This window comes from Leptosomus discolor, chromosome 12 (assembly GCF_034619465.1).
Source record: "Leptosomus discolor isolate bLepDis1 chromosome 12, bLepDis1.hap2, whole genome shotgun sequence".
Taxonomy (NCBI): domain Eukaryota; kingdom Metazoa; phylum Chordata; class Aves; order Leptosomiformes; family Leptosomidae; genus Leptosomus; species Leptosomus discolor.
In genome coordinates, this window is record NC_141402.1 from 1,719,765 (window position 1) to 1,732,509 (window position 12,745).

At 54.6% G+C, this 12,745-nt stretch overlaps 1 protein-coding gene across 1 annotated transcript in view; it reads right to left on the reverse strand.

The window, feature by feature from the left end:
- Positions 1-11,223: 11,223 nt before the first annotated feature.
- DAGLA (diacylglycerol lipase alpha) overlaps positions 11,224-12,745 on the reverse strand; it is a 30,586-nt gene continuing 29,064 nt past the window's right edge. The window contains exon 19 of the mRNA XM_009949454.2: positions 11,224-12,599. Within this exon, the coding sequence (XP_009947756.1) occupies positions 11,672-12,599 (928 nt within the window). The 3' untranslated portion in view covers positions 11,224-11,671. The remainder of the gene's footprint in view (positions 12,600-12,745) is intronic.

The window sequence follows — 12,745 nt, forward strand, 5'->3', positions numbered from 1 at the left end:
ACGCAGCTCACCAGACCCCCACCTCTTCTGAAAAGCACAGACTAGTTAAACAACCTTTCGCAGCCTGATTTTTTTAAATACGCTTTCAGTCACCTTCAGATCACTTTTTTTTTTCCCCCTCTTTTCTACCCAGCCTCCTTGGGAAAAAAAAAAATAAATAAAAAATGATGAATTAGTTTGTGCAATGCTGGTTTCCATTTACAAGTAATCAACCATCAGAGCGCAGCTTTAACTCCTTACATGTTTCCATTAGCCATCGCTCATCTGCTTTGCTGGCTTGGGAATGCATCAGTCTGCCTTACAAATCATCCGAAAATTCAGGTTTCTGGTGCAGTTCTGAACGCTTTACGGCCAAGGGGTTGAACACCCCTTTTCTCAATGAGCTGGAAATTTCTCCTGTGGCCAGCAACATACCAAACAGGCTTCTTGGCAATAGCAACTACACCCCTAGCTACACTCAGTCGCTAAGGCTTTTAATAGTAAAACGGGATTTAAAGCCACATCCACGGTGCCTGCTGCGTACACATTCATGTATTTTTCTCCTTAGTAACTGTATCAAGCCAGTCACTCCTAAGCATGGATTATTTCATGTTTGTACAAGGGTAGTATCCAGAGTTGTATGTTTTTCTTTCCCCAGAGAGGAAGTGTTTACAGAAGAGGCAATATCCTTTTACGAGACTGATAGAGTTAAGGGTAGGAAAAAAACCCCACACAACAAACCCAAAGCATCAGGCAGGCACTTACACATACCAGCACTTTATAGGGACTCAGTAGTTCAGCCACCTTTGAGCTCTTAATTCCCCCATAGTCTCTTCAGGAGCAACCATAAAAACTATTCCATGCAGCCATTAATAGGATTACCTTCTGCCAGGCATTCCTTCTCCTGCCCCCATTCCTCATGGCTGGTCAGAAAGCTCCTGTTCCTCTCCTGAGGCTGTTCCACTGGCTCCCCTTCTCCTCCTCTCTGATCCCGTAAAGCCAAAGCGCCGCTTCCCCCTTTCCAGCACGTGAATTACGGTGGCGTTCCTCCGCCGTACACGGCAGCAGACACGGAGCTCCTGCTTTAGAGAGACGTCCCCCTTGCTCTGCGGGGCACCGGCAGAGCGAAACTCTCCCTAATCCGAACTCACCTTCCTTGCAGAGGGATCCCGGCTCCTTGCTGCTTTCCCACAGAGCACGCTTCCCACGCCATTCCTGTCCCTTGCACTCACTCCTCTCCTCTCCCTGCCGCTTTCTCAGACCCTTCCGAAGTGTCCCTTGCAGCCAGCTGCCCTTTTTTTTTTTCCACACTCGTGTCACTCTTTTTGTACAGCATCGTGAATTCAAGTACCTGGTAACTCAAAGCACCAAGTTTCCTCCTTAACTCTCTTCTCCACTGAAGAAACCGCGTCCTGCAGTTTCCACCCTTGGCTGCACAGGGCCCAGCTGGAGCTAGCGACTGCTGCTCAGGGGCATCGAGCCAATCTCAAAGGACAGAGACGTTCCCCAAAATGTTTCTCCCCCCACTCCATCAAAGGCCGGGATCCAGAACAGAGCTAGCGAGGCCACGGTGAGCCCCAGCGGCAGCCGAGTTGCTCCCCAGAGCCTTCCGGAGGCGAGGCGCCAACCCGCTATTCCCCGTCCCTCCGCAACGAGGGAGCACAGCGCGGTTTCTTCCAGCTCTCAAACTCATGCACAATCCTTTAAGGCATAACCTCAGGCAAATCACAACGATCATCCTCCAGGTCAGACTTGGGAACAGTCACATACACCAGTCATGCTTCTACATCCATTTTATACACAGTGCCATGTAATATACAGAAACTTTTATATACATATATCTTTATATAATATGCTATATTAATCTGTATCTTTCTTTACAGCAATTATTAGTTTGGATCTTTCATACATAGGTACAAAAAGTCACATAAGAATGGCACGTGAGGAGTGCTTTAGTTTCCTTGTAGTCTTCATGCTGGGGCAGCTCGGAGCGGGGATTCGGAGGGCAGCATTCCCGGGACAGGCAGTGACCTCTTGGTTGAGCACGGGGACACAGGATCCTGTGCTGTCTCCCCCCCCCCCCCCGCTCCCCGATTGCATATGCAGGTGCTCTCAGCCCTGCAAGAGGCAGTCAGAGCGGCTCAGAGCTCCCTAGAAGGACCGTTTCTCCCATAAATGCAAAAGGCTTTAGCTAAAAAGAGGCAATGGGGGTCAAAGAGTGAACTCATAGCTCCCCTACTCGGAGCTGCCCCAGCACATGATGTGAGAGAGGTGACAGAAGCAGGCAGAAGGGCTTTTCCATAGAGGCATCGGTGTCCAGACAGAAAGAAGTGGGAGGCAAGGGAGTTCTCCTGCGCCGCTGCTGCGTGGAGCCCCCCCCAGCAGACAGCTGGGCTCCACCCAACGCAGCTGGCACTAAAAAAAGCACAAAAAGATGAGAAAAGAAACAGTTTCCGCCAGTTCCTCCGGTCTTGCTGTCTCTGCTCGTTCACAGCCGTAGGGGAGGACAGGCCAGACCGGCGGCTGTCACGGCAGGACACCGGAGCAGAAGCTGAGCCAAAGGAAAGGGTCTTTGCCGCCCCGCGCACGCAGGCAGGGAGGCACAACCCCTCGCCAGTAAACCCTGTGCTGACGTTAGTAATTAAGTTTATCACTAGGACAGGAGCCGGAGACTATTCCCTGGACACCCCCTCTTCAGTCAGCCGCAGCTTTTCCAGAGGGCAAGCTGGGAAGCTGCAGCCTCCAGTAGCTCCAGATGAGCCCCCCAAAGCCAGCGGCCACCAGCGAGGGCTGTGGGACAGACTGATAAAGGGGTTCAGACCCCAAAAAGGTGTGTGGCAGCATCTAGCAAACACACCGTGATGGCTCTGCACACACAGCACCCCCAAAGCAGCGCATCAACACAGGCCAGACCCCCCCGGGGCACAGGCCAGACCCCCCCGGGGCACAGGCCAGACCCCCTACTTGGAGGCCACCAACCCAGCCCGAGCGATGCCCACGCTGCTTGGGACTGCTCCTTCCTCCTGTGCACCAGGTACCTCCGACTCGGAGCCATCAGAGCTGCACAGAGCCCACGAGGGACAGCAGGGCAGCGGAATCCCAATAAAAACCAAAACGAAGGCTTGTTCCTGGGCTGCTCGGCGTGTAATGTGGGTTTGGTTTTTTTCAGAAATAGGTAAGTAGCCAGATAGAGGTCCCCCTCCTCACACAGATATGCTGGGCAGGTAGGAAAGCTTCAGCAAGTGAAAAAAAAAAAAGAGAGCACAGGATGACACGGTGAGGGCTCAAACACAGCAATGAGAGCAGCAAAACCGCCCAGCTCTCTAAAAGAGAGCGCTCACCTTTGGAAGACGGCTGTTCCAGAGCCAGCGAGAGAAACGTCAGCGAATCAAACCCGCAGCTCAGAACACGTCGAGTCCTTTTCAGCATCAGCTTTTGCAAAACCACAGTCAGATCTTGAAGAGCAGGAAGAGTTTTCCTCCTGGATAGACCCGAGAGAAGTTTTACTCGTGAACAGACTCGTTCGACACTGACTGAGGCCGCGTGCGGCAGAAGGTAAGCAGCAGCCGGACACCTTCCCTTCCTGCCGCACAGAAAACGCTCGCTTTGCACCAGACGAGGCTCTCGATGGGAGGGGGCTTCGAGGAAACAGCCTGCCTCGGGTCAGGCTTTGCTATCGGCGCTCGGCTACGGCCCGAGGCAGCAGGGGACAGCGGGGAAGTCTGGCAAGTCCTAGCGCGGACACAAAGAGAGGGGCTGGCCGCCAGGGCAACTCTGAACGAGGCCTTGGCCGCACCGCGTTCGCTTTCACGCCCCCGGAGAAGAAATAACGCGCAGAAGCAGGGAAGGAAGCTGGCGGATGCCTGGTCTCAAAGCAGGCGGCTTGGACCTCAAGCCGAAGGAAAGACAAAAGGCACAACAGGTATGAACTGAAGAACATCAGCAAAAAAAACCCCCCAAAAACAGTAACAGAGAAAGTGCTCAGAGACAGCTGATGCTCCTTCGGACTGCAAGTCCCACCACAAAGCAAGGAATTCCCCTCTCCTCGACTGTTTCGAGTTTCCACGCCCTTGAGCAGCCTAAGTTTAGGCCAGCACGACCCTCCCGTGCAGAGCGTAAGGGCTCTCGGGGAAGTGCTGGGTGCAGGTACAGGCGGGAGACGGGGAAGAAAGAGGCAGAAGTTTGGCAGCCTGCGGTGCTCCCGCCACCCCAGGAAGCCAACAGCCTGGCGGCTCTGCAGAACACGCTGCCCTCCGCACCGCGGGCTATCGTCATAGCCAAAGAGCTCCTTCCCCAGACCCTTCCCCGCTCCGCTGACCTAGAGTTTACAAAATAATGGGGTTTTGGGTTCGGGTTCTGTCTGCCACAGATCTAACACCTCGGCAGCCAAGAGGTGGGATATGAAACTCTGAAGCAAACGGAGGGGAGGCTTGGCCCTGCCAGGTGTCACCGCCAGGGGCAAAGGGAGCAGAGCAGCCACGCAGCCCGCTCAGGAGCGGGCAGAGGGGAGAAGGACGTCAATAAACGCCGACACAGCATTTCGCAAACCTCTCGCAGCTGACCCGTAACGCCAGTATGACCAGCACGACTGGAGAGCAAGGAACTCCCAAGACCACATCCCATCTTCCCAGCTGCAACCTTTCTTTCCCTCCTGCTGCCCAGAACGGGCAACGTTTGCCTCCAGCAGGACACGCTCTGCCTGCGACACGGAGCATCGCCTCCTCCACGCAGGAACGCCGTGAGAGGCGGCTTCGGCACGAGAGACGCAGCTCTGCCCGAAACCCGCCGCTGCAGGTCGGCACCCCACGGGCTCCGAGAGCGCGCAACAAGCCCGATGCAGCCAGTGCTTCGGAGCAAGATATTCCTTCATCCAGAGCACGAGAGCGGGCTGCTGCACGTCCCACCCTCCCTTCCCCGAGGCAGGCGGAAGGGGCGGCAGGTACGCTGCCCGCAGGGGAGGAGCTGACACTTCACAGCCACGAAACGAGCACCATCCGCATTAGACCTGGCTTGGTTTTTCCACTGAGCTTCCAGGTTCGGTGCCGTAGATGCTTGACTCCATTTCCCTTTTACTTCCCTAACCCGTTATTTTTGCTGCTACACAACGGAGGGCGCGCTTCGCCAACAAACAGCCACCCGCCCCGCGCTTCTCCGACTAGAAAGAGGACGGCAGAGACGGTCCGTGCGCTTCCTAAAAGCGCAGAGAAGCGCAGAGAAGCTCCGAGAAGAGTTTGTCGGCAGCAGCACAATTACACAACGGCTCTCAGCAAAAATCCAGCTTTAGCGGGGTGAATTTGAACAGAAGGGAGGACAAAGAAGCCGCGGGACAGCAGGATTGTCAGCAAAAGCCATCTCGGGCTTCAGCTGCCTGAGCGGAAAGGAACGACTGCAACGCTGCAGATTGGAGGAGAGCGGAAGAAGCTTTGAAGCGAAAAGCAAAGCTGTTTGCTTTGCTGAGGGCTAGAGATTACTCCAAGTGCCTGCCAGTGTTTCTGCATTACATCTCAAGCCTTAGAAACCACTTTATTAGCAAACCACCGGCCTGTGTGGCTTAACACGCGGGCAGCAGCTGCAACCACCGTACCTAAAGAAGTGGGAATCAAACGCTACTGCTCGCCCTGCTGCCAAGCCAGCGTGTCCTCTGCTGCCAAGGGAAGGGAACATCCCGGCCGTGGGTACCCGCAAGCACGAAGCGAACCCAGCGTCGAGCAGAGCTCCAGCCCAGCCGATTCCCAAGGCAAGCACAGACGGAAACGCAACAGGGGAGGCTAAAAGGCCCGCCAGCATCGCGGTTCCGGTGGGATTGAGAGGCGGGCGGCGCTGAGGGGTACGTGCAGGACTTGCGCGCGCGGCACCCGCTCAGCCGCAGCAACAAGGAGCTTGTAGCTCGGGAGGCAAACTTGAAGACGTTCCAAATTTTCGCCTTGCCTAAACCCCGCTTCGTTCAGGCTGGAAAACGAGCGAAGGACCCCAGGTACAGTTTGCACAGGTAGCGTGTGCCCTGGCGGGCTCCGAGAAAGACCCAACAGCTGCCCTAGGAAAGGGGCCAATACCAGGGTGCCGATACAACGGCGAACAACAAAGCAGGTCCGTTTTGGGCTCGCTAGAACGATGCTCCGCCTCCCAAGTCTTCCCTGTAGGGCTACAGCCACGGAAGGCAAACTCTGAACACACCAACACCTGCACGTGAGAACCCCAGCTCATCCCCCTTGCAAGGGATAGTTCTGATTATTCACGTGCCTCGAGCTGTAAATTAAACAGGGTATCTGCGTGCGATTCAACGACACTATTAGCCTTTGCCTGCAGGCAGAGTAGAAAAAAAAAGCTGAGAAAACATCCCAAGTGCATAAAGAATATATCAGAAAAGGCCATTTTACAAATCAACGGGATGCCCTCAAACCTGTGCCGACCTCAGTGCCTCCTCTAAGAGCAGGACGCGGGAAGGATCACAATTTAAAGTGGGAAGCGGTAGGAACCAGAAACACGGAAAAGCTTTACAGGGAGAGCATTAAGACTGAGGCCGATGTCAACCTACAGCAGTGAAAAAAAATCAGAGACACGCCTGATAATGGAACAAAATCACGGAAGACATTAAGGCAAGGTTTAAAGCCCACTCTTAATTAGGCCCAGCTTACAAACAGTGCAGCTGAGCAGCGGGGAACCTTATTAGGCAGTACCTGTCACAGAAGTAATGCCACATTCATCCAGTTTGCTGCGCTTGATACAGATCAGCCCCGCTCTGTTTCTCTTGACAGAGACAGGACACGGCAAGAAGTCAGACTCCCGCCGCAGAAGCGGCTCCAAGGAGCACACGCTGACCCTGTAACCCACGTCTGGTGCTTTTCCTCCTTCTTACGTGCCCTGGATCCTTTAACAGCAACACCTACTTCCCACCTCAATCCTGCTCAGGACCTTCAGCTGTTATTGCAACCCAAGCAACTGTGTCCTGAAAGCACAGAAATGGGAGTCACTGGATTTGTGCATCTACGCTCACAACCAGCTTTGCCACCTCAGTCCTCCTGAGAGAGCAAAATCCCTCATATGACTCCTGTTTACTTTGAAAAACATTCTTTAAGAGTTGCAGAAATTAGGAGCAAACACTGAAAATACCGACCACAGACCAGGTAAGCAAAAGCTAAAGAACTTCCCAGCGTTGACAGCGCTTTGGCCTTCCAGATAGCCACGGCGGGCAGCGGCTCTCTCAAGTCAATCAAGGCAGGAATCCCACTCAACTGGTTTGGGTCATCACGGGGAAGAGCTTTGCCGTGCTTACGTGGTGCTATCAAGGATGTGGACGGACACACCACCATCCCGAGACAGAGCAACCAAGAAGAGAGACAAGGTCGCTCCTGGTTAGGTGACAGGAATAGGGAGCAAAGAAAAGAGGAAAGGTTGGAGAGCGGCAGTTTTAGGAGGAAAAGCATGTGCCAAACGGCGAGGGCAGCTCCCCAGAGAAGGAGAGGGGACGACGGGGAGGACTGGAGAAGGGCTTGCTTTCTGTTCAGCACTCGCACACCCTCAGCCCAGCAGGATCCTGTCCAAGTTCTGGGCGCTGCTGCAATTAAAGCAAGACGAGAAGCAATAATTACTGATGCAGAAGGGCCTGCAAAACCGCCGCCGGCCAGCATTACACGCCAAGGGCTTGACAATCAAAACTCCCTGGGATATTCTCAACGGCATTATTTTATCCCACTCTGGACGCACCCAAGAGGGCTGGAGGGCAGCTGGTAGGTGCAAAATACAGGCGGCAGCACCCAGCCCTTCACACCTCGTGAGCGCCTTCGCAGCCGGGTCAGAGGCGGCTCCTCACTGAGCTGCTGGACGCGGTTCAACGCGCGCCTAGTCCAGGGCCTCCCAGGTTACCCCCGAAGGCTCCAAGGCGGCAGTTTGACCTTCCCCTCCCGCCCTGGGGAGAATGGCACGGACACACACGCGCCTGCGAGCGCCGGTCACGCAGCTCAGGGGATGGTGGAAAGGGCAGAGAACCCGGCTGGGCCCTTGGGCCAAGCCGCAGAGGGTTTCGCTTACGGCGCTTTGGTTTGAAGGTGCACAAAGGCCACTCTGCTCTCCGGGAACTGCACGGCCTGCGGCTCCACTCCTCTACCAAAAGCTCTTGGAGGAGATTTTCAGGATGTGCCACTGAGCCGGGTGAACTGCTGGCTGCTCAGCTGGGGGGGGGGTTTAGGGCGTCCGAGGCACTACGAACTGCACGTCCAGCGCGGCCTCCGCGTGGGGCGGAACATCCCGTTGAAGTATCAAGGGAAGGTACAAAGATTAGATGGCACAAAGCTTAAGGGTAGGAACCAGAAGCCAAGACACGAAGAAATCTGAAGATGCTTCGTGCTTCCAAAGGCGGCTGCGCATCGGAGTGAGGGCAGAGAGCACAGGCAAGGGCGTGCAGCACAAACGAAGGAGGTAGCTACGGGCTCAGCGTTTATTTTAACTTTCCAGATACGCTCTTCCAGGATGAAACAGGAGATCCGCCTGTCCAAATGCTCTTACAGCAAAGGAGTGATGAGGATCAAGACACAGAGAGACATGTAAAGCAGAGAGAACGCAAAGAATGTGGGTTTACTTTGTGAAGACTGGGAACAGATCTGTTTGTCAAGAGCGAACAGGAATCGCCCGTAATGTGATACAACAAGAACCTTAATTAAGAGCTTTTTTTGCACCTCCACTGCCTTGATCTATGGCAAGCCCAGGTCCCAAAAGCATGAGGTTTTTCCAGGCTTTTCAGAAGCAGCCTAATAAGCACAGAGCAGAAAAAGGCAGCACGCCAGGCTGGTTCCTGCTGCCGCTGGGTCAGGGCGAGGTAACCCCATGCCCCTGGGGCACAGTTCCAATGGCACAGAGAAGGAAACACTCACGGCACAACGTCCTCCAGGACACGGCGGAGGTACGTCCAGGTCAGAAGCGACTTTCTAGTGCAATATTGTGACCCATTAAACATCACCAGGTCACTCCTGAAACAACAATTTTTTTTTTTTTTTTTTTTTTTTTTCTAAAGAGGGAGATCATCTACCTTCCTCACCTTGAATCACCTCCCCACCACCCTCGGGTAGGACACCAGTAGTTCCACCTAGTCTCAGAGACAGCCATCTCCTAGTACCTGGTGCCAGGGACAGAGATGATTCTTTCATTAAGGTCTGTAAAGTGCTTTGCAGATATAAAGCTCTGCCTAAGTGCTAAGTGTTGTCACTACCCACCTTCTGCCGACGGCTGAAGGCAGAAACGAACTCCTTCTCCCCCCACTCTCTCCCCACGTGTCAGCAGCCTGCAGCAGGAGGCGAGCTAGCCCGCTAGCCTCAGCCTCCCCACACTTCAGCTCCAAACTACCCAGTTTATTGTGCGTATTCCCGGCCCCTGCCTTTCCAGTCTTTCTTGGGTGCGTGCAGCAATTCGGCCTCAGGCCGTGCCTGCAGCAGTGGGTGATCTGATGGCACTTACACAGCTCTGCTAGACCAGCTCCTGAACCACACGAGCTCTCAGCAAGGGGCAACAACACTGCTTTTCTCTGAAGGACCCACACAGAAAAAAGTAACTTCTTGTTGCTCAGAACGAAAGCATTTTTTTTTTCTTTTACAATTTACTTTGAATTCCGAGGGGGCTTCTGCCCTCCAGTTCAAGATGGTATAAAAAAGGTCACCTTTGGAACCTAAAGCACAGGGAGATTTTACTGCTTGTAAGTAAAACTAAGTCCCTGCAATTTATAAGGAGCAGGGGACACGGTATCCCACACCGAACTGAGCGGGAGATCGGCGCTGGGACACAAAGTCCAGTTCACTTCTGTGCACCTGAAGTCATTTATCTCAACGCACACTGGCTCTAAAGTGCTCCCGTTCTGACCCGACGGCATTTGACCCCACACTCGTGCTCTCTTTACCTGGCAGCCAGGACAGCACAGCCCTGACCCGTGCCTGGGCCTTCCAGAAACTACTCCGTGAACACAGCTGGAGGCTAGGGATAACAGGAGCCGAGGGATTTGTCGTGAGCGAAGCTCCTGGGAAGCACAGCATCCTCCCACAATGGAAAAACCTCAGCTAAGGAGGGGAAAGGAGGGCAAGAACATCTCTGTGATGAGAAGGAAGTTAAAATAGGAATTTCTTTTCCACTGAGGGAGGACAGAGCTCCAGTGAGGCTGACTGGTTACTCCGCTGAGCTTTGATATGAAGGTGTTTTCTCAATTAAAGGCCTTCTCCAGGTCACAGTAGGTTTAACTTTCTAGATAGGTAGTTTCTCTCCTGCTTCCCTCATTGCAAAGTCCCTGCCTAGACAGGGCACAGCAGGCCCCTCCGGGCACTGAGGCTCTGCACAGCAGCACTCAGGTAGTTTTACTCGCGACTCGGTGAAGCTTTGCGACGGGGAGGCGGACGAGGGAGGGTGGGCGAGGGACGCAAGCAGCTTCCCCCCGGGCTCCGACCCATTTTTAAAAGCAGGGGGCTTGCCATCATACCTGCCCATCCTCTCCCTCCCTCAGCGCCCAGAGGGAAGAGCACGGAATGGAGAGAATGAACATGCTTTTTGCTGAGGGAAAGCCCCCCCCGTTTGCTTAATAAATACCTTCCAAAAAGCTTAGCAGCTCTGTAAACATACGAGAGATTTCAATACTTCATAAAAGTTCATCTTTTCCCTGAACTCCCAATGACAGAGGCTGGCACTGATCTGCGGTTACTGCGCAGGGGTGGTGTGAGGACCCAGCGGAGTCCAGGAGAGGCTCCCAGGCTCCGCAGGGGCCTGGCCAATAACGCTGGGTATTGAGAAGCCTCTGGAATTTTTAAGTTGCTCCATCCGTGCAGCTCTGAGGTGAGAATCCTGTCAGTCCCGCAGGAATGTCGGCAGCTCAGAGTGGTCCAGGGAACTGAGAAGCGATGGCGGTAACATCCAGGAGAACTCTTTCTGGCAAAAGGAGGGACGTGGCAGAGGGCTTTGGCTCTTCAGAACAGCGTCCTTCCCTCTCAGAAGCGGCCTGGTGGTCACTTGAACACAGAAGTACTCAGGGGAGAGAAAGCAGAGTGCCAGCCCCATTCCTGCTGCGCCTGGCCAGGGGAGGGGAGACTGCATTTGGGGAGAATACAGCCCCAATGGCTTTAAAACAGGAGTGTCCTACAAAAGCAATCCCCGTGGAAGTGTGACGAATTGGATCTTGGGCCAGATCCGACGTGGTAGTGCAATAGGGCCCAAAGTCTCAATCCGCTCATTTCCAAAACCACTGACAGGGTTACCAAGGGCAGGAGGGGTGTGTGTGTGTGTGTGTGATCTGGCCTGGCCCCCTTGCTTCTGTCTATCCAATCCTCGAGCTTCAGGGAATCCCCCGCCCCCCCTTCACCCCAGAGGATTCCCTGAAGCGGGATATCTCACTCCCAGACTCAGCAGGTGCCCTGGGGCAAGGAATCTGCCTCTGAGGTGCAACGAGGCAGGCTGAGGTAGGGAATTCACATCTGCCTTTAGTGGCTCGGACCCTCTCAGCGTAACAGGCCTCCTGAGGCAACGCTGCTTCTCCCAGCTGCCAGCACGGGACTCCAGCACAATCCAGCCTCCAGACAGCAGCGTGCCACCACCGTGCCACCCCAGAAGGAACGTTTCCAGCTGTCTCCTCCAATCCAAACTGCCCAAGGACCACCTCTCCTCCGAGTATTATCCCAGCACTCAGCCTACGGGATCAGCTCGCAGAGCTGCACCCCTTTACCCTGCACTAAAGGGCCGAAATCATGAGGTCGTCCTGCTTGGCAGGGCTGGTTACGTGCCCAGAGGGGGTGGAAGTCCGGATTTTGTCAGTGGCCAGGCACTCCTGGCTGCTCACGCCTGTAGGAGTGATGTCCATGAGTTCTCCAGATGAACTAAGGGGGAAAGAGGGTGAGACAGAGATGCCCGACGAAGGATCTGTTGAGCCTGCAAACAACCTTGGGGGCTTTGGGACTAGGTTGGGTTCATACTGGGCCCTCAACAGGATCTCCTGTTCACTGACAGACTTGGGCATCTCTGCGAAGTCACTGGAGCTGTCTGACACCATCATGCAGTAGATGTCCTGGAAGGAGCTGCTTTTGCTATCCAAATTAAAGAGGCTGTCTATGAACTCAGCAAACTCCAGCACTTGGGGACTGGGAACATCGGTGAGCCGTCCGTTCTGGAGGGACAGCTCCTCACGGGGGGCTAAGGAAACGCGGTCCCCCTCGCTGCTGGCCCCCTCCTCGCTGCAGCGTCGCTGGGGGGTAGTGCCACCGCTGTTGAGCACATTGTCGGGGGGCTGAGTCTCCTGGGAATGCTTGGAGAGGCTATCAGCAGCCAGCAGCTCTGTCCGCGAGCTGAGGGAGGGGTTCTCCTCAGGGATCGCAGGGTCTATATAAAAGCAGTGCGTCTCATCCTTCTCCATGACAGCATGGAGGCTGGGGGAGCCCCGGATGCTCCGAAAACCGGAGGAGCGCCTTGAATCAAAGCTGTAGATGGATTCGTTGTCCGAGAGGCTCTCCATGGTGGCCAGAGGGGCGCGACGGTCCTGCAGCTCCACAGACAGACGTTCCTTCGTATCCAGGAGAAGCAGCTCCACAGGGTCTTTCTGCACAGGAGAAAGTGGCTTTGTCTCGTAAAACCCCTCCAAGCTAATTTCAGAATGGGACTTGCTCCTGCAATGAGAAACGGAGAACGTGAGGCTGCATCACTCCCAGAACCACAAGCTGCCACAACAGCCGGAGGAACCACGTCTCGGACTTTGAGGGCACTTGCTGCTCTAACCAGAGCCATCCACAACTGCAAGAAACCTCCCATCTCT